General features: G+C 40.2%; 2 protein-coding genes and 1 pseudogene across 3 annotated transcripts; all 3 read right to left on the reverse strand.

The window, feature by feature from the left end:
- Positions 1–5,331: 5,331 nt before the first annotated feature.
- On the reverse strand, positions 5,332–5,983 carry LOC308426321 (isopentenyl-diphosphate Delta-isomerase 1-like; annotated as a pseudogene). Its single transcript has one exon. The product of its transcript is annotated as an isopentenyl-diphosphate Delta-isomerase 1-like (transcript).
- A 1,781-nt stretch (positions 5,984–7,764) lies between these two features.
- LOC308426209 (olfactory receptor 2T29-like) lies at positions 7,765–8,715 on the reverse strand (the record flags this gene model as incomplete). The annotated part of the gene is made up of 1 exon (XM_080923976.1): positions 7,765–8,715. One exon carries the CDS (start codon positions 8,713–8,715, stop codon positions 7,765–7,767), a length of 951 nt encoding a protein of 316 aa, XP_080780102.1.
- Positions 8,716–18,074: 9,359 nt separating this feature from the next.
- On the reverse strand, positions 18,075–19,031 carry LOC308426222 (olfactory receptor 2T29-like; the record flags this gene model as incomplete). Its single annotated transcript, XM_080923987.1, has 1 exon — positions 18,075–19,031. The coding sequence occupies exon 1, from the start codon at positions 19,020–19,022 to the stop codon at positions 18,075–18,077; it is 948 nt and encodes a 315-aa protein (XP_080780113.1). The 5' UTR covers positions 19,023–19,031.
- Between the last annotated feature and the right edge of the window lie 2,516 nt (positions 19,032–21,547).

The raw sequence follows: 21,547 nt of genomic DNA on the forward strand, positions 1-21,547 counted from the left end.
AGGGAAGAACACTTTGCCTTCGTCAAGGGAAAAAAATCTATCAAAATGATCTTTCATAATACAGATTGACCTTCAGATATTTATGGTGGGAGGCTTCAATACATAATGCTTACCAACAGCCTGGACATCAAGGCAAAAACGGAACAGGTAAATACTGGAAGCAACAGACAAAATAAACCAGTCAATCTTCCTGCATAATATTTTTTGACTTTGCCCAGCTTGTTATCTGCAGTTGAGGCAAGAGAAACTTTTGTCCTGGTTGCTTGCTTGCCATGTATGAGCCAAACTCTAGAAGGGGATTCTCTAATGCTCATTATGTTATTTGAAGTACAATGGACATGCTGCCAAGACATCGTTAAAAATCTTAAATCAATAAAACCTCTTTTAATGCCATATTCTATTGAAGAGCTGTGACTTTTTAAAGACTATTATATGATCTATCTACCTATCTACCTTCCTACCTACCTACCTAATTATCTGTGTACCAAAGTATCTGTACTATATATGAATTGTTTATTATTATATATCAGTCATCTATTCAACCAAGAAAGAATATTTCTGTAATAAACTAATCTGGTATTGAATATGGCCATAAATTTGATTGTCTGACTACTAACTTGCATCTCTTAATTATATAAACACTTTGTAATAGCAGATTTAAAAAGATCTGGAATGTCACATAGCATATGTACAACACTGTACCTTCTGGTTTTGTGTCAACTTGACATAAGCTGGAGTTATCACAGGGAAAGGAGACTCAGTTGAGGAAATGTCTCCATGAGATCCAGCTGTAAGGCATTTTCTCATCTAGTGATGGGGATTGGGAGGCAGGCCATTGTGGTTGGTGCCATTCCTGAGCTGGTAGTCCTGGGTAAGAAAGCAGGCTGAGAAAGTCAGGGGAAGCAAACCAGTAAGTAATATCCCTCCATGGCCTCTGTATCAGATCCTGCTTCCTGAGCTGCTTGAGTTCCAGTCCTGACTTCCTTTGGTGATAAATAGCATGTGGAAGTGTAAGCTGAATAATCCCTTTCCTCCACAACTTGGTTCTTGGTCATGATGCTTTGTGCAGGAATAGAAACCCTGACTAAGACAAACAATTTAAAAAAGAGTTGAGCTGTATATACATAGTATGGTGTAGTGAAATTTAATTCTAAATCTGTATCAATATTCAAGTACCATACTGATTTAAAAATATTGATCTTGAATTTTTTATGTGAAAGTAGATTTCTTAATCTACCTTTTAATCCTATTATTCCTGCATTATTCCTATGTTCTCACCCTTTCTCCTAACACTAGGTAGGAGAGAAAGAAGGAGAGAGGAAAGAAAAAGAAAGAGAAAAAGAATACCTGAATCTGACCTCCCTTGTTTTGTTTCCTCTCTGCCCAAGGCCATAACAGCTTGTAAACATGCCCCTTCCCCAAAATGATGACAAACATTCACTGAATGCCCCAAAACCTTTCACTTGGGAATGGTGGAATTGCTCTCTTAAAATTGCTTCCTACTGTCTGGGGTTTTCTTTTTCCTTTTTCTTTTCTTTTCTTTCTTTCTTTCTTCTTCTTCTTCTTCTTCTTCTTCTTCTTCTTCTTCTTCTTCTTCTTCTTCTTCTTCTTCTTCTTCTTCTTCTTCTTCTTCTTCTTCTTCTTCTTCTTCTTCTTCTTTTTTTTTTTTGGGGGTGTGGAAGTCCAAAGAAGATTGCCATATTAAGAAGGTTAATGTAACATCTATCATCCAGTTTTTGCATGTGGAGAAAGTTCAGGGCTTAAGTAAAATCCTGACTGAAACAGTCTGTGATGTTGGACACTCTAGCTAGCCGCTTAGCAATTGTCCCAGATGCAGATTATTTGAGGCAGTCTGAGGTAGGATAAAAAAAAATGTTGGAATAAATATGTCTCAGTATATCTGAGTCTTTTCCAGCATCTCTTTCTGCATCCCAGAGTGAGGGTGAACCTTGCTGGTCCCTCTTTAATTCACTGGTGTTCATTTATTGGTGTCTGTAAAGATATGAACTTTCACAGATAATTTAAATTTTTTCATTAACATAGGTATAGATTGTGAAGTGTGACAGATCAGTTAAAAATGATTCTCTGCTCTCTGAGTAGGTAATGCTTCTTTCTGTTTTTATGAGTCAGTTTGGAATACATACCCAGACAGTAAAGTAAATCTTTATCTATGCCAAGGCTTTACGGCTCACAGTTCCAGAGTGGATAACTCCTGTCACAGTAGGAAAGGCCTGATGCTGGTCTGTCACATGCAGCAGCAGTCTATAAACAGTTTGCATGGGAAGGGAGGCCAGGCTGTCAGATATTCTGTAAGCTATTGGGGACATTGCACACTCAAAGAACAGCAGCATAGTGGTACACCTGTAATCCTCCTGCCCAGGAAACAGAGGCAGTGCCAGAAAGAAGTTGACCGGGTAAACTAACACAGTGTCCAAGCTCTGCATTCATGTAAAGGGCCCTGCCTCAATCCAGGAGATGAGAGCAACTGAGAAAGACACCTATGTCAACATTTGACCACCATATGCCTAAACACACCCCAAAACATATACCCACATGAATGTGTACTTCCCCCATGCACATGCACGTGTACAAAGAATATGACCAAAAACTGATCCAGCATGTGGCCAGCTACATATCATTTCTCACTGTTACCATCAGGACTTCTAGTCAGCGCTTTCTTAAGGTGTCTACTGTAGCACCGCTCACATACACTAAGGAGTTATGGGGTCAGCCAAGGTATCCAACAGAGGCACGGGCATACACAGTGGGATTTTATTTCAGCCACAAATAGGAGGACAGTTATGTCAACTGCAGGAAAAAAAAAAGACAGAACTGGAGATAATCTCATCTCAATGAATTGAGTCAGTCTCAGAAATACACATATTATATTTCAGTCATTTGTGACTCCTATGTTGTATACAGACATGTAATATCATGTGTAGATTGTATGCAGACATGTAATATCATGTATAAATCAATGATATACAATTTGATGTAAGATCAGAAATAATCTGAACCTAGCAGACAAAAGGGACTAACAGGAGGGTAAGGTATATGGTGAGCAGAAAATATACACTTGTATAAATGCTTTTAATTAAAAAAGAGAGAGAGAGAGGAAATTTCAGATTCCATGTTCTTTTTGCCTTGGTTTTGGTTTTTGAAACTGAACCTTTCTGTGTAGCCCTGGAACTCCCTGTGTACATCAGGCTGGCCCTAAACTCACAGAGATTCACTTGCCTCTGTCTCCTGAGTGCCAGGATTTTATTCACATTTTGGTCTCCATGTCTGGGCAGGAGAGGGATGAGCCCAGGGTGACAAGGCTGTAGAGCTGATGGTGTTTGTATATGAAATGGTTAAATATGAGGAGAAAGTGGCAGCTTCTGGTTCTGGAAAGAAGCCGACACTTAAATACTCTTAAAAAATCTGGTGTGTGATGAGAAGACCATGAGCAGTCCTCGGGGTGGGAAGCATTAAGAAGAAGAAGCAGATCATTTTTAAAAGAGCATGTTGGTGTCTGATCCTGACATGCAAGATTTATTTATTTATTTTTCAACATTAAAATAATTTATTTTTAATTTTCAATAAATACTAGCTACATAGTCATATCCCCAATGATAATTCAACTGTTCTGAGTTAGGAAGAAATTAAGTTTATAAAATTTTTATAAGAATAAATGTGCCCGTTTATAAACAAAGCTGTCTGAAGAGCTTTGACACATCTGTGGCACATTTTAAAAAGAACATTAATCAAAACACAATATCAATATATGCCTATTCTATAACTTCAAAATCTTAATATAAGCCTATTCCGGAACATCAATCTAGTTATTGTAAGTTTCCTCATTGCTACTCCCTCCTGCTTCCACCTCTATAAGCCTTGATTATAGAACAGTAGCCCACTATGGAACCCTTGGTGTCAAACTTTAAAATTGTTTGTTGCTGGGCATGTGGTGCACACCTTTAATCCCAGAACTTGGGAGACAGAGGAAGATGGGTCTCTGAGTTCTGAGGCTAGCCTGGTCTACAGATTGAGTTCTAGAATAGCCAGGGCTACATAGAGAAAGGAACCCTGTCTCAAAACACCTCTCCCCACTCTCTCCCAGTTCTTCCTTCCTTCCTTCCTTCCTTCCTTCCTTCCTTCCTTTCTTCCTTCCTTCCTTTCTCCTTCCTTCGGTTGTCTTAACAAAGGGGTGCTAATGCTACTAAACATCTGACACAGGCCAGACCTCTACAACAAGATGGCCCTGGCCCAGCAATGGTAGTGTCAAAGGTTTTCTCAACTCTTTAAAGTAGAACTCACTCCCACCTTATGACTAACCATCTTTTTCGCTGTGATTGCAAACAGATTGTGCTGAATAGCTAATAAGTTACCATTACTACCAAAAGTAACAGTTACCTTTAAGTAGTAAAATAATAATTTCAGGATGGTTACAGCACCAGATCAACTGAGAATGACAAAACGTTAGTACACAGAACTGGCCTTTCAAATCTGAGTCAAACACCTAAGGGCTCAAAGCAACTGTTGATTAATATTTGATCTGTACTCCACATGCACAGTAAGACATCATCTGTATTAGCTTTTATGCTGTGCTCAGTACTACAACCACACTGGAGATGAGGTGAAGTATGGGGGAAGATGTACATAAGTTATATGCTAGTACAGTATCATCTTCTCTAGACTTGAACATCCAGAGTATTGGTACCAGAGTACAGGAATTCCTGAGATTAATCATCCCTTGTGAAGACTGAGGGAGCCAGTTACTATCCACTGAACCTGCTCTGTCTGTTAATGTTGTTATAGTTATCGTTAGGAGTAGGGACCCAACAACCCATGGTATCATGCCTGCAAGGCAATCATGGCGCCGCTGAGCTATCCCCAGCCCTGCCCATTTAATCTCTTGGTGCTGTTTCAATGCGATTAAGCTGTGTCTTCTGTTCAATTTTCTAACCTATGATAAAAATCTAATGATACAAAAAACACTTGGTAATTAGCAAAGTGTTCTGAAAGTGTGTGTCAAAATGTGAGGAGTTCTGGTTATTTCTTCAGCCTTGTCCTAGCCATGTATTTGGACAGGTTAAATTAATCTTATTTATGGCATAATTTCACAATAACCTCTCCTAAATGTTTTGTTTTTCTACAGACATCAGTGCATATATATGTGGATATGGGATATATAATATTAAACTGTAAGTTAGTTGGGTTTTTCTTTTTTATCTTGTCTCAAAACAAATTTTGGTTGTAAAATACCTATGTGTCATACAAGGGATCCCAATTTAAAACAAAACCACACCATTTTTACTAGGTAGAAAAATCCCTAAATCACTAACACATTCACATTCTGTGTATTTTCTCATAGGCAACAAACATATTCAAATGGTTTAAGTTCTCCTACCATTTAAAGAGAAAAATGTCTGCAACAATCTTAAACCATGGAGTTAACTTAATTTCACCACTGGCTGCCTTCTTCAGAATTTCTTTAAGTTCTTCCTTTGATAAATAGCAGTAGCTTTTAATCTCGTTGGGATCTGGATTCAAGGTTACATTCTTCCTCAGAAACAATATATAATCAATTTCATGTTCACCCCAGATACCATCAGATTGGGCCTTGTAGTAAATTCGTGTTAGATAATTCATTTCATTTAGATTAACCTCTCCCATGGGTATTTCCAACTCTTCTTTTAAGCGCCTCTGTGCTGCTATTTTTACACCGGTGGCATCGGTTTTTTTCTGGCTTGCCTGGGTTACTTAATGGATGACCACAGCAACTATTGGTGAAACAACTTTGTTCGATGTTTTCATTCAGGTGACAATTTTGATTGGTGTCAGCCCCAATTTTATCGTCATTTTCATGAAAAAGAATATACATCTCTGTTAGAAGCTGAACCTGTTTTTCATAAAGATGGTTGATATTTATTTCAGGAGTTGTGACAGAGTGTCTAACCCGACTTATGTCCACAGTAAAGCAGGAGATCCGACTTCTCATGAATTTACATCCTGTTCTGCCTCCTTAGAACAGGTAATATTTGGTATATGGGGAAAGGATAATTTTGCTAGGAAGGAAGTAAAATGGTGCCCTGTTGTTGTCTGACACCTTCTACAAGGTGTGTTTTTATTTACTTCTAACTGCAAGTCTGGTATAACCCCAGTGCAACAGATGGAGTCAAACTACGACCAATAAACAGGAATTACAAAAACATAGACACTGAAGAACAATGCGCCTTAAAATCAGAACTTTCTACTACATATGAAATTATTTCTATGTAGCCAGACTCCCAAAGAGAATATAACTTTAAGAAGAAGGTAAATTATTCCAGATATTGTAAGTAGAAGAGCAGAGAAGAAGCAAATATACAGGAAGCCTGGTTGAAAGATGATTTTAGTTATGGTTGATTTAGAAACCTGTTTCTCTCATTTGCTGTTTTTTCTGTCTGTGGCTTCACTGTTTTCTCTCTAACTTAACTTCAGGTATGACATTCCTGTGACATGTCACCTGTAAATGCTGTGTCAGATACAGAGAGCGGAAACAAGTCAGACCCAGATCAGAATGGATGCACTAGATACCTCTCCTAAAGACTGCTGCCCTGCTCGTCCTGACACCTGGGAATGAGCTTTGTCACCACAGGCCATAAGACAGTGCATGGCTTCTTCATGCACTGAAGGTTATGCTTGGTAAACACAGGACATTGCACTGTGGCTCTCAGACGACAAAGCCAAGCACATGTTAAATATTCTGCACTTGGCAAACTGACTAGAACTCCTGTGAGCACGGGGCTTTGGATCATTCCAGAAACAGAGTCCACTCATCGGGTTGTCTACAGTGTCATTAGGAACATACATTGCTGACTGTGGTTTCTGACAACATTCCTGTGACAAGCAGGTGACAGCTTTTGGAATGACATGGCTTCTCAGAATGCCAGCTTCCCTGACTGAAAGCTTCCTGTGTCACCAGACAGCACCTGAGAAGCATGGCAGAGAAACCGAGTCCTGATGTTTCCACACGTGTAGTTAAAAATGCCTTGAGTTATGAATTATGACTTTTTGTGTTTTGTTACAGTCAATGAGACTTTGGAACACATCATTGAGAGAAACCTCAACCCATGTTCCAGGGACATGGTCCTTCATATTTAGCTCAAGAATAAAGAATTTCCCTTTGATCAAGAACTATGCTTGGTTTTGAGTGATACATTTATATGCAAATAGAGCTACACAGACAACCTGAAATCACAGAGGTACCTGAACCATCCTGACTCAAATTTCTTTTAAGTATTATTTTTACTATATCATAATAGAAGAGCTAAAGGGAAAAATGTAACATGTTGTTTAAGTATAATTTCAAATTTACATAAATTATCAATAAAATATATAGAGAATAAATTCCATATTCCATTTATCTCAATTCACCTCTTGTTAACATTGCTAAGCACATTTCTTTTATTCCACTTTATGCTTTGTCAGTTGAACAAATCATGACCATTTATTGTTCAATATGAAGTCATTTTGAAATGCTAAGAAAATTCACAGCACCACACAATAAAATAGACAACATTCACCTGGCAAAATGTAACAAAGCTGAACACAAACAGAGTTTGTGAATGAAAAAGAATGTTAATGAAGAAATTCTAGGGATAGACAAATAATTCTTCAAAGGGGATGAATATGAAATGAGACACGAATGAAAAGGAATGATGTGAACATACACCAGGAACAAAGGATGTGGAAAAACAAAGAAACAAACTTCATTCCTGATGATTTACTTCACTGACTCTAGAAAGAGGCGTTTTCACCAAACAATTTCTTCATAGCCTTTGTGACATTTTTATTCCTAAAACTATAGATTAGTGGGTTCAACAGAGGGGTGAGGATGGTGTAAAACACAGACACCACCATGTCCTTCTCAGGGGTGTGGAAGGAGGCAGGGAGCATGTAGGTATAGACAGCAGCTCCATAGAAGAGGATGACCACAGTCATGTGGGAGGAGCAGGTGGCCAGGGCCTTCTTCCTGCCCTCTGCTGAGTTCATCCTGAGAACAGTGAGGAGGATGGATGAGTAGGAGCTGGAAATGACTGTCACAGGGACGAGAAGCATGAGCACACAGCACACATACATGAGGGTCACATAGAGCCAGGTGTCTGAGCAGGAGAGCTTGGTCACAGCAGGGACCTCACAGAAGAAGTGATGGATCTCCCGAGAGCCACAGAATGGGAAGGTCATGGTGACAGGGGTGAGCATGAAGCCATCCAATGATCCCAGGAGCCAACAGACAGACATCAGGAGGAGACACACCCTGTGATTCATGAGGACAGGATACCTGAGTGGATGGCAGATGGCCACATAGCGGTCATAAGACATGGCAGCCAGAAGAAAAAATTCTGACCCTACCAGTGTCAGGTACAAGAACATCTGCATCCCACAGGCAGCAGCTGAGATCCTGTGGCTCCCCAGGACCTGGTCCATGAGCATCTTGGGTACAGTGACAGAAATGTACATCATGTCCATGAGGGAGAGCTGGCTGATAAAAAAGTACATGGGTGTGTGGAGGTGGGTGTCAGAGAGTATCAGCAGGATCAGGAGGGTGTTCCCAGACAAGGCCATCAGGAAAATCACAAATATGACCACAGTGAGCAGGGCAGGGTTTTTGGTTTGACTGAAGAGTCCCACCAGGATGAAATCTGAAAATTGTCCAGTGTAGTTATTCATCCAGGTGGTGAGGTTCATGATTGTCTCCTAGGCAACCAAGAAGCTTTGTGGTTAGTGACTACCTACTGATTAGTGCACATGTCTACTATGGTGAAAAGTCCCCTGGCCTCTATATCTGAGAGTGGTAATCTACCTGTAATTTAAGAAACTTAGCAATGTAAGAATTCACATGTGTGGTTAGAGCCGTCACCACTCAGAGTAGAGCTGACACAGTTCATGATGATGATCTTTGCTGATGACAAATACCTTCTCTTTCAATAAATTCTTCAAATTTGCATGATGGCTTTTTCATTACTAGTAAAAATAGTGAAAACGAACCAATGGCAATGACAGTGAAATGAAAACAAGGAAGCAATCAAACACATTATTCAGAACATTAATGCATACACAAGTTACTCTTCAGAACCACTGCAGAACTGCCTCTAATATTAACACAATATGGGACACACTCACCAGTTTAGCACTGATTTAATAATGTGATTTTAAGTAATATGGTACAATTAGTTGCGTAATGCATACAGTCCACTTAAAATTGAATTTGAAAAGTCCTAGAACTTTGTTTTGATAGATAAATATTCTTTAAATATACATTCATATAAATATGTTCATATAAAAATATAGACACAATGATACATGTAATATGTTTGCCCACACAACACTGGTTAGAAAGAGTCAATTGAACGTCTTACCTTTGCTGGTCTTTGCTTCACCAAGTTCATTTCCTGAAAGGTTGTGCCAGTCTCCTACCCAGGTTGTGTCTAAACCTGAGTAGGAGACGGAGGGTTTAGCAGTCACTGTTGATTGCCAGGCCAGGCTGTGGTAGTAGCATCTCCTTGGACTGTCAGCCACTTCCTCATGGAGTCTGAGGACAGACAACAGCCCTGACATGTTTTAGAGAGCAGTTCACTGTTCTGTCCACTCCACACCCAGTCTGCCTCTGTTTTAGATGCTGAGAGAGACCCAGGGAAACATTACCCTTGATTACATTAAGCAATCTTTATATTGCTGGGACATTTAGTACAAGAATATGAACTGAGCCTGAAAGTTTCAATAGGTCCAGCATAGTAAAAAAGAGCATCAGAAAGAATGCATTCAGCCTTCCTGATGAGTCTCAGAAATGCTTCTCCCACATATACTTCTTAAAGAAGAGAGATTTATAAAGTTTTTTTTCTATAAATTTCTAAATGAATAACATTACATTTTGATTTCCCTAAGCAATAGGAAGCAACTGAAATCTCTCTGTGAGATGTTAGCAGTAGTTACAAGGGAGGGGCTGTGAGACAGCAATCACGAGGCTGGACCTTTTTATATAACAAAGGAACAAAAGCAAACCTATTCCTGAAGCCCTTAGAGTGTCAAGCTCTGCCCAAGCTGCTGTTGACACAGAGAATGCAGCAAAGTTTTTGATGCCTTCATATAAATGTCAGAGATGTGTGACTTATGGGAAGAGATGAGCAGAGATCGAGACAGAAAACAGACTGAGAGATGGGAATAAACAAGATAGACTTCCTTTTTAAAAAGTAGTATTCCAGAATGAAAACTTCAGTCTATTAAAAGTTTCCATCTGTCAATGTTCATTTTATGTTTTCCTGCTGACCCACTTTGCAACGTTTGACAGAGAAGAAAGACAGGCAGGGAGCCACAGGCTCAAAAGCCCAGACCACAGTCTGCTGGCTGAGTGGAGGTCTGGAGGCAGGAGTGCTGGGAAGGTCAGAGCTCTCTGTGAAGTGGGGACCACTGGCACCAGTGTCCCCTGGCAGCAGTGAGAGCAGGAATGTGGTGTCTGCAGAAGGAAAGGCATTAGCAGCTGTCTTGTCCTTACTGCTGTGTTTTTGATGTGAACAGCTTGGTGCATCGTTAACCCTTTGCATTGCTCACAGTGAAGGCAGAGCAGTGGAGAGCAGCATCCAAGCCAGCAGCATCCCTGAGCCACCCTGGGGCTTCCATGGAACTCACCACTCTCTCTTTTACAGAGAAGCTCAGGGTCTCAGGCACCTGCCTCACTCCACACAACAGCACAGGTGACAGCTTACCCTGTGAGTAGGCACAGAGTGGGCACCTGTGTTCTATGGGAAACACCATTTCTCCAGGAATATATACTTCATTCAATACTTAGAAAAATTCTCAGTAAGAAAGTACTAAATGGAATTCTTAGGAAGAAGCTGGTTGTTGTATTGAACACCTTCATTCTCAGTACTGCGATGCAAGGCATGTACATCTGAGTTTGAGGCCAACCTGATCTACAGAGTGAGTTACTGGGTAGCTAGTCCTCAAAAAAATAGAAAAAAAAAAAAAAAAAAAAAAAAAAGAAAGAGGAAGAAAAGGAGGAGTGAGACTAAGAAGAGAAGGAGGAAAAGGAAGAGTAAGAAGCCAAATTTCTTTCCTCCTGAAAATCAACCAGACAGTAAAGAATAAGGGTTAAAAGAGATTCTGTAAAGAAAGAACAGACTACCTACTAACCACCTCGTGCCATGCAGACTTTCCTGCCAGGTCTTCTCACCACCAGATGCAGCTGTATCTGTAGCCTGAGCCCTGTGGACCAGTGCACAGCAGCTGGTTAAGTGTACAAGGAACAGGAGCCAGGTGATGTCATCCCTGGCTGGACTCTGCTCATTTCCAGATAAAGATTTTGTTAATAACTCCCTTCTGGGACTTAAAAAAGAATGCAAGAACCAGGGATGCTAAAGATACCTCAGCTAACCCAGATTTACCCTTCAGTTTTGTTATAGTGGGAAATCATAGCCAGTATTATCAACAATCCTAATATCACCATCATAAGTAAGAATCAGCCCCAACATGAGTACATTATTGTATGTTTGGGACTTTGTTCGCTGTTCAGTATTCTTTCCCCCTGTCATATTACTCTCTCTGTTTGTATATTACTACAAACTTTCAGTAGTCTTTGTGACATGTTATCTTCCATAGGTGTGGACTTGAAAGCTTGGGGTACAGCTGATATACTCTAAACATTGGTCCATACAGTGCATGGCAGGCTGACTCTGAGCCCTCATATCTCCTGTGCCTTCTTGTTCTTCCTTCACTACATCATTTCTGAGTTCTGTTGTCAGTCATAAACCATATTCTTTAAAGCTGCTTTCATTTTAAATGCTTGTTTCTTTTAAACAGAGACCAGAAAGTTACTGAACAAACAATAAATACAAATGGCTTAGAAGAAAATGTTAAGTTTGAAATTACCAACAGCCGATCACAATTTAAAAGCCACACCCTTCCATAATTTACAGATAATTGTGCAGACACATTGGAGTACACTGTATGGTCACATCTAGGATACACAGTGTGGAAGACAGAGCCCACACTGCGATTTTGATGTGCACCCAGATGGTTCTGAACTTTTTCTGAATGTTAAAGGTCTCTGACCACTTTCCAATGTGGCACTGTACCCATTCCATCCTCTGGTCACACAGTGTCACCTCCTGATCTCAGCCCTCTCAGGTACCCAAGGATTTTGCCTACAGATGGAACGGTGTCTTGACTCATTTCACACTTGTTTTAATTGCAGCCCTAGGTCAACATTGGCAGGGGAGGGGGAAAGAAATGTGTCGTTCCCTATAGCTACAGACCTTAGGGCAGCTAAGTTTGGTTGATAGAGGCTGTGTGGGAATACAGGCTGAGTCCAGTGCTTAAGGCAGCTGAGTTGGCATTGTTAGGACACAGCTGTCTCAGGTCCCACAGGGTCAGAAAAGGACCACCAGATCGGGGGTACATGCAGTTGTCAAGGTGATAATGTTCCATCTCGTTGCCACAAGGCTGCCCCACTCTGTGCATGAAGTTCTCCAGATTGAAAATGGAAGGCTTTGTAGAGTCTTAGAAACTAACTCATGAGGATCTCCTTTGGAAAAAGAAAAATATTAGTGTCATCAAACAATCAAACCTTATGTAGTAAAAAGTAATGAATCCATGCAATAATACAGACAAGTTATAGAAACCCAATAAAAACAGAAATGGGTACAACAGAAGCTTATACCAGCACAACCTCCCCACAAATACACAGGGTAACCCAGTATTTAGTGGAAATAACAAATCTGTGTTGCCAGTCAAAGGGGGAGTTCAAAGCCATTGCAAGAGACTCTGGGCAATGCCATGGGAGCTACAATGAAGAGACTGTGCTGGCATGAGGTTTGGATGTCAATATCTGAGTCTGTGAGGTTGCTTTAGCTATCACCACCCCAACCTCAAAAGATAGTTCTGATAACCTGGTCTTTTCAGAAGGTCATATTCAGGGTTTTACTGCTGTGAACAGACACCGTGACCAAGGTAACTCTTATAAGGACCACATTTAATTGGGGGTGGTTTAGTCCACCCTAATCAAGGCAGGGGCATGGCAGCATTCAGGCAGGCATGATGAAGAAAGAATTGGAAGTTCTACATCTAATACCGAAGGCAAACAGAAGCCTGGCTTTCAGGGAGCTAGGATGAGGGTCTTAATGCCCATACCCACAATGACATAGTTCCTCAACAAGGTCACACTTAATCCAACAAGGCAACAACATGTAATAGTGCCACCCCATGATCCTAGTACTAATCATTAGAAAAGGTTAGTGTAAAATTGAAAAGGCAAAGTATATACCCACTTATTTATTCTGCTTTACCAGATTCAGACCTAGTCACCAACAGAAGTCCACCCCAACTAGGGTAGAGACACCCTGTTCCAATACAGTCTTACCTGGCCAGAAAACCAGACAGGAAACAGAAACCAAGACACAAAACACACATGTAACAAGACAAACTCAGAAATCTGCACCTCAAACTTTAATCATCCCAAATGTAGATGTGTAGATGCCAGCACAAGAACACACCCAACAACAGCGAAGGTAATATGTCATCACTAAAGCTGAAGGATAGTACTGTATCAGGCATGACTATTTCAACACAAGTGAAGCTCAAGAAAGGTACCTTAAAACAAACTTCATGAGATGATATAGGTCTATAAGGAAGGAATTAGAAAAGCCAAGATAGTCAAGGAACCAAACCAAACAGTTGAAGGATATGAATAAAACTGTTCAAGACCTGAACATGGAATTTGAAGCAAAAAAAAAAAAAAAAAAAAAAACAGAGACTTTGTAAATGAAAAAAATATCTAGGTAAGCAAACAGGAATTACAGATGCAGGCATCACTAACAAGAATACAAGAGATGCAAGAGAGAATTTCAGGTGGTGAGGATATGATAGAAGAAATTGATACATTGGTGACAGAACATACTAAATCTAAAATTTCTGACACAAACATCCAGGATAAATTAAACCCAAGAATAATAAAAATAAAAGAAAGAGAATAATCCCAACTTAAAGGCCTCAAATTTATTTTCAACAAAATCATAGAAGAAAAATTTTCTAACCTAAAGGAGTAATTTCTATAAAAATACTGGAGGCTTACAGAACACTAAAGAGATTCATTGGTTCAGAATAGAAAGTCTAACTTCCACATAATAATCAAAACACCAAACAGATAGAACAAACAGACAATATTAAAAGCTGCAAGAAAAAATACTAAGAAACGTAAAGGAAAACCTATTAAAATCCCCCAGACTTCTTAATGGAGATTCTCAAAATCAGAAGTGCTTGGACAGAGGTGCCCAGTCTGTATGAAACCAGAGATACCAGCCAAAAGACTATGCCAAGCAAAATTTATGATGCCACAATCACCTCGATATTCAAGCCACACAAAGATTCAACAAAAAGAGAAGTACTGATCAAATTTCTTTATGAACATAAATTAAAAGCTCTTGGTCCTGTCAAGGCTTGATGTCCCATAGTAGGGGAATGTCAGGGCATGGAGGTTGGTGGGAAGGAAGATGGGATAGGGGATTTCTGTTGGAGTAACTGAGAAAGAAGATAACATAATATATGTAAATAAACAATATCCAATAAAAAGGAAAAAACAACAACAATAAAAAACAAAACAAACAAACAAACAAACAAAAAACCTCAGTAAAACTCTGGCAAAAACTGAATCCCAGAACACAATAGTAACATCATTCATCATGACCAAGTGGTCTTCATTCCAGTGATAATAAGATGGTTCAACATTTGAAATGTAAGTAAAGAAAATATGCAATAATAATGATAAAAAATTAAAAAAGAAAATCAGCGAATGTAACTCATGAAATAGACCAAGTGAAAGAATAAAACAAACACGATCATCTTACTAGGTGCCAAAAGAGCTTTGGACAAATCCAACAGCCTGTTCTGACAAAGGTATGATAGGGATTAGAGACTCAAGAACACACCTCAACTTCATATAGGCCATTTACAGCAAGCCTACAGCTATGATCAAATTAAATGGAGGTAAACTCAAAATGGTATCATTAAAATTGGGAACAAACCAAGGCTGTCTACTCTCCCCATATATTTCCAATATAATGCTTAAAGTTCTAGCTATAACAATAAGATAACTGAAGGAGATTGAGAGGATACAAAATTGGAAGGGAAGAAGTCAAAGTATTGCCGTTCACAAATGATGAAACAATATGCATAAGAAACCCCTAATTTACACCAGGGAACTCTTAAAACTGTTAAACCATTTTAGCGAAGTGTTTGGATAAAAGATTAACTTAAAAAAAATCAGCACTTCTTTGAGTTCTTTGTAGGAAGTTATACTCTAGAGAATCAAATAATTTTTTGAAAATGGGGTACAGAGCTGAACAAAGACTTCTCAAGTGAGGAATATTGAATGGCTGAGGAGCACTTAAAGAAATGCTCAGTATCTCTAGTCATCAGGGAAATGCAAATCAAAACAACCCTAAGATCCTACCTCACACCAGTCAGAATGGCTAAGATCAAAAACTCAGTTGACAGCAGATGCTGGCAAGAATTCAGAGAAAGAAGAACACTCCTCCACTGTTGGTCAGGTTGTCAACTGGTACAACCACTCTGGAAATCAGTCTGGTGGTTCCTTAGAAAATTGGAAATAGTACTACCTGAGGATCCAGCTATACCACTCCTGGGCACATACTCAAAAGCAGCTCTAACATCTAACAAGGACACATGCTCCACCATGTTCATAGCAGCCATATCTATAATAGCCAGAAGCTGGAAAGAACCCAGATGTCCTTCAACAGAGGAGTGGATACAGAAATTGTGCTACATATACACAATGGAGTACTACCCAGCGATTAAAAACGAGTTCATGAAATTCCTAGATAATGGATGGAACTTGAAGCTATTGTTCTGAGTGATATAACCCATCACAAAAGAGCACTCATGGTATGGACTAACTTAAACGCAGATACTAGCCCCAAAAGCTTGGAATGCCCAAGAAACCATCCACAGACCTTATGAAGCTCAAAAAGAAGGAAGACCAGAATGTGGATGCCTCAGTCCTTCTTAGAAGGGATAAAAAAACAGGGGAGGAAATACAAGGTCAAATGAAGGATCAGGGATTGAAGAAAAAAATCTACAGAGACAGCCTCACCTGGAGAACCACCCCATATGCAGCCACCAAGCCCAAGCACTACTGCTGATGCCAAGAAATGTTTACTGGCAGGAACCAGACATGGATGTCTCCTCAGAGGCTCTCCCAGAGTCATACAGATACAGATGAGGATGCTTGCAGCTGAACATCAGACTGAACACGGGGAGCCCAATGAAAGAGCTAGAGAAAAGAATGAAGGAGCTGAAAGGTTTGCACCCTCATGGGAAGAACAACACCATCAACCAACCAAGGCATTGAGGTAGAGAGGGTGATTGGGAGCACCTTCATGGAAGCAAGTTGAGTGGAGGAGGGAGGGGAGTTGGGGGGGCATAATATTTGAAATGTAAACACAGAGAATATCCAATAAAATTGATAAAAAATCGGTGACTGTCTCACATATAAACAACAAAAGGGCTGAGTAAGGAAGCAGGAAACAAAACCTTTCACAATAGCCACAAATAATAGAAAATATCTTCTGGGTAACTCTGATCAATAAAGTGAAAGACTTGTGATAAAAACTCAATTCTTTGAAAAGAACTTGGAGAAGATACTGGAAGATGGAAAGATCTCCCATTCTCATGGGCAAGTAGGATCTGCACAGTGTAAATGGCCATCCTATAAAGTCAGTCTACAGATTCAAATAAATACACATCAAATGATCAGCACAGTATTCGTAGATGAGGAAATGACAGTCCTCAACTTCAATGTAAAAGACAACAGTAACAAAAACAAACAAACACCACAGGATAGCCAGCACAACCCTGAACAATGTAAGAACTGTGGAGGGAATCACCATCCTGATTTGAAATTGTACTTCAGAGCTATGGTCATCAAACCCACCGGTATCGCTTAAACTATAGACATATTGATTAATAAAATCAAATAAAAGACGCAGACATAAATTTACACAACTATGGATATGTGGTTTTTGATTTAAAAAAAGGCAGAAAGACACACCTTTAAGAAATGGTGCTGGTCTGAGTTAGCATCTGTATACAGAAAACACAAATAGATCAGTATCTATAACCCTGCACAAAATTACAGTCCAAATGGAAGAAAGACCTCGACGTAAAACCAGATACAATGATCCCAGTAGAGGAGAAAGTGGGGAGTATCCATGTGCTCATTTGCACAGGAGACAATTTCATCAACAGAACATAAATAGTGCACACACTTAAGCCAACAATTAATAAGTGGGACCTCGTGGAACTCTAGAGCTTCTGGAAGGCAACGAACCATTAACAGGAAAACACTGCAGGCTTTAAAGCGGGGTAGATTTTCACTGTGTCCACACTGAAAGAGAGCAAATATCAGAGATGGTCACCCACGCATGGCTCAAGAATAAATGGTTGCGAATTGTCTTTGAAGTGAGGTGTGTGTTGCATTTGAGGGATTCATGCATATGCAAACACCGCTACACTGACAATTCAAAACCCTCAGGGCCATTTGGACTATCCAGATTTAAATGTCTTTTAACCTTCTTTTTTTACTATATCACAATGCAGGAGCTGAGGAGAGAAAACTCTATCTTGTTCTTTATTTTCATTCCAATTCATATACATTATCAACAAAGTACACAGAATTACATCAATATGCCAATTATATGAACTAATTTCTTGTTAACCATGTTAACCACGGTTCTTTCAACTCTCTTTGTTTTATGAGTTGCACACATCGTGGGCAGTGTGACTTGACATTTGAATGACAAGACTATTGACACACAAAATTAAACATCCATTACCAACTTCATAAAATGTAACATTTATAGACTACATATAAAGAGTTTGAAAGCATAAGAAGTAGAATAATGAAGAAGATTTTAGAACAGAGAAATAATTCTACAAAAGTGAATGTGAAATGAGCCAGGATGGATCAGGAATAACCTCAGCCTGAGACCTGGATTAACAGATGTTCAGAGTCAAGGAGAAGAGATTTGCATTCTGGATTACTTTACAATTTCTTGCAAGAGGGTGCTTACACCCAACAATTTCTTCATAGCCTCTGAGACATTTTTATTCCTAAAACTATAGATTAGTGGGTTCAACAGAGGGGTGAGGATGGTGTAAAACACAGACACCACCATGTCCTTCTCAGGGGTGTGGAAGGAGGCAGGGAGCATGTAGGTATAGACAGCAGCTCCATAGAAGAGGATGACCACAGTCATGTGGGAGGAGCAGGTGGCCAGGGCCTTCTTCCTGCCCTCTGCTGAGTTCATCCTGAGAACAGTGAGGAGGATGGATGAGTAGGAGCCTGAAATGACTGTCACAGGAATGAGAATCATGAGCACACAGCACACATACATGAGGGTCACATAGAGCCAGGTGTCTGAGCAGGAGAGCTTGGTCACAGCAGGGACCTCACAGAAGAAGTGATAGATCTCCCGAGAACCACAGAATGGGAAGGTCATGGTGACAGGGGTGAGCATGAAGCCATCCAATGATCCCAGGAGCCAACAGACAGACAACAGGAGGAGACACACCCTGTGATTCATGAGGACAGGATACCTGAGTGGATGGCAGATGGCCACATAGCGGTCATAAGACATGGCAGCTAAAAGCAAAAATTCTGACCCTCCTAGTGTCAGGTACAAGAACATCTGCATCCCACAGGCAGCAGCTGAGATCCTGTGGCTCCCCAGGACCTGGTCCATGAGCATCTTGGGCACAGTGACAGAAATGTACATCATGTCCATGAGGGAGAGCTGGCTGATAAAAAAGTACATGGGTGTGTGGAGGTGGGTGTCTGAGAGTATCAGCAGGATCAGGAGGGCGTTCCCAGACAAGGCCATCAGGAAAATTACAAATATGACCACAGCAAGCAGGGCAGGGTTTTTGGTTTGACTGAAGAATCCCACCAGAATAAAATCTGAAAATTGTCCAGTGTAGTTATTCATCCAAGTAGTGATGTCCCTCGGTATCTCCTAAGCAACCAAGAAGCTTTGTGGTTAGTGACTACCTACTGATTAGTGCACATGTCTACTATGGTGAAAAGTCCCCTGGCCTCTATATCTGAGAGTGGTAATCTACCTGTAATTTAAGAAACTTAGCAAAGTAAGAATTAACATGTGTGGTTAGAGCTGTCACCACTCAGAGTAGAGTTGACACAGTTCATGATGATGATCTTTGCTGATGACAAATACCTTTTCTCTCAATAAATTCTTCAAATTTGCATGATGACTTTTTCATTATTAGTAAAAATAGTGAAAACGAACCAAAGGCAATGACAGTGAAATGAAAACAAGGAAGCAATCAAACACATTATTCAGAACATTAATGCATACACAAGTTACTCTTCAGAACCACTGCAGAACTGCCTCTAATATTAACACAATATGGGACACACTCACCAGTTTAGCACTGATTTAATAATGTGATTTTAAAGTAATATGGTATAAGATCCTAACTGAGTCATGCACACAGTCCATTTAAAATTTATTTTGAAATTTTGGTACCTCTTTGTTTGAACAGATCAGTGGTCTTTGAATATACATTTATATAACATATTCATATGAAAGTATAGACCCCATGATACACCAATGTATTTTCTCATCTGACATTTGTTAGACAGAGTCAATTGAAAGTTTCACCTTTTCTGCACTCTGCTTCTCCAAGTTTATCTCCTCACAGGTTGTTTATTTCCTCTAAGTTTCATCAGGAGACCGAGGGTTTAGCAGTCACTGCTGGTTACCAGGCCAGGCTGTGACAGCAGCATCTCTGTGAACTGTCAGCCACTTCCTCATGGAGTCTAAACAGGAGAGAGAACTCAGCCTTGAGTGGTTCCTGAGCCGTCTTCACCGTTCCCCCCTCTCTACACTCAGCCTGCTTCTGTGTTAGATGCTGAGAGTAATCCAGGGATAGTTTAACCGTGATGGCATTAAACAAGGTCAGTGTCCACTTAAACTTGGGAAATAGTACAAGAATGTGAACTAAGTTTGAATGTTTCAATAGGTACAGCATAGTAAGAAAGAGCTTCAGACAGAATGTTTCCAGTCTTCCTGATGAGGCTTACTGAGTGCCTCTTCTACATGCACTTTTAAGAGAGAAAAATTTAAAATTATTTTATTTGTAAACTAGTAGACATTATATTTTATATAATTATATATCTTATCTAAGCCATAAGAAGAAATTGAAATCTTTTTTTTCTGATACATTAGCAATTGTTTCAAGGGGAGGGTTGTTGGGACAGCAATCACACTTCTTAACAACATTTTATATCCATCACAATTCTAAAAATAAAAACACCAAGCCACCCTGATACTGAAGTCCTTGAATCACCATGTTTTACCTGAGTTGCTGATGGTACTGGGAACACTCAAGGTTTTTCATGTTTACATATAAATGCCAGACAGATCTGAGACCTATAGGAGGAGATGGGCAGATTATAGCCAGAGAATAGGCTGAGAAATAGAAAGAAACAAGATAGATTTTCATTTTACAAAAGCATATTCATGAAAGAGCAATTTATATATTTTTAAGAATGTCAGCTTTCTGACATTCAGCTTATGTTTACCTGCTGACTCAGTTCATGACTTTGGTCACAGAGAAGAAAGACAGGGAGGGAGCCACAGGCTCAGAGAAGCCCTGAACACTGTCTGCTGGCTGAGTGGAGGTCAGGAGCAGGAGAGGGGCAGGAGGTGTGCTGGGAAGGGCAGAGCTCTCTGTGAAGTGGGGACCACTGGCACCAGTGTCCCCTGGCTGCAGTGAGACCAGGAATGTGGTGTCTGCAGAAGGAAAGGCATTAGCAGCTGTCTTGTCCTTACTGCTGTGTTTTTGATGTCATGTGAACAGCTTGGTGCATCGTTAACCCTTTGCATTGCTCACAGTGAAGGCAGAGCAGTGGAGAGCAGCATCCAAGCAAGCAGCATCCCTGAGCCACCCTGGGGCTTCCATGGAACTCACCACTCTCTCTTTTACAGAGAAGCTCAGGGTCTCAGGCACCTGCCTCACTCCACACAACAACACAGGTGAGTGCTTACCCTGTGAGTAGGCACAGAGTTGGCACCTGCCTGGGTTCTATAGGAAACACCATTTCCCCAGGAATATTTAGTTTAATTTTAGATCACCCACTGTTTGTCCCATGTGTTAAGATTTGCGGTGGTTATTTCACATTATTTCAACTCCCAAGAATTTCTCACAGTTAAAATTAAATCTCAAAGGAATGGAGGACTAATGCATTTTCATACTTAAAACCACAGAAGGAAAGGTGGGTGTGGTGGCAGATGCCTACAGTAAGCTGACATTCATGAGACCGAATGGGTATCATCAATGAAGTCAAGGGAAGTCTGGTGTGTATGTGTGTGTGTGTGTGTGTGTGTGTGTGAGAGAGAGAGAGAGAGAGAGAGAGAGAGGAGAGAGAAAGAGAGACAGAGAGAGAGAGACAGAGAGAGACAGACAGAGAGAGACAGACAGAGAGACAGAG

This window comes from Micromys minutus (assembly GCF_963924665.1).
Source record: "Micromys minutus genome assembly, chromosome: 10".
In the NCBI taxonomy this organism is placed as follows: Eukaryota; Metazoa; Chordata; class Mammalia; order Rodentia; family Muridae; genus Micromys; species Micromys minutus.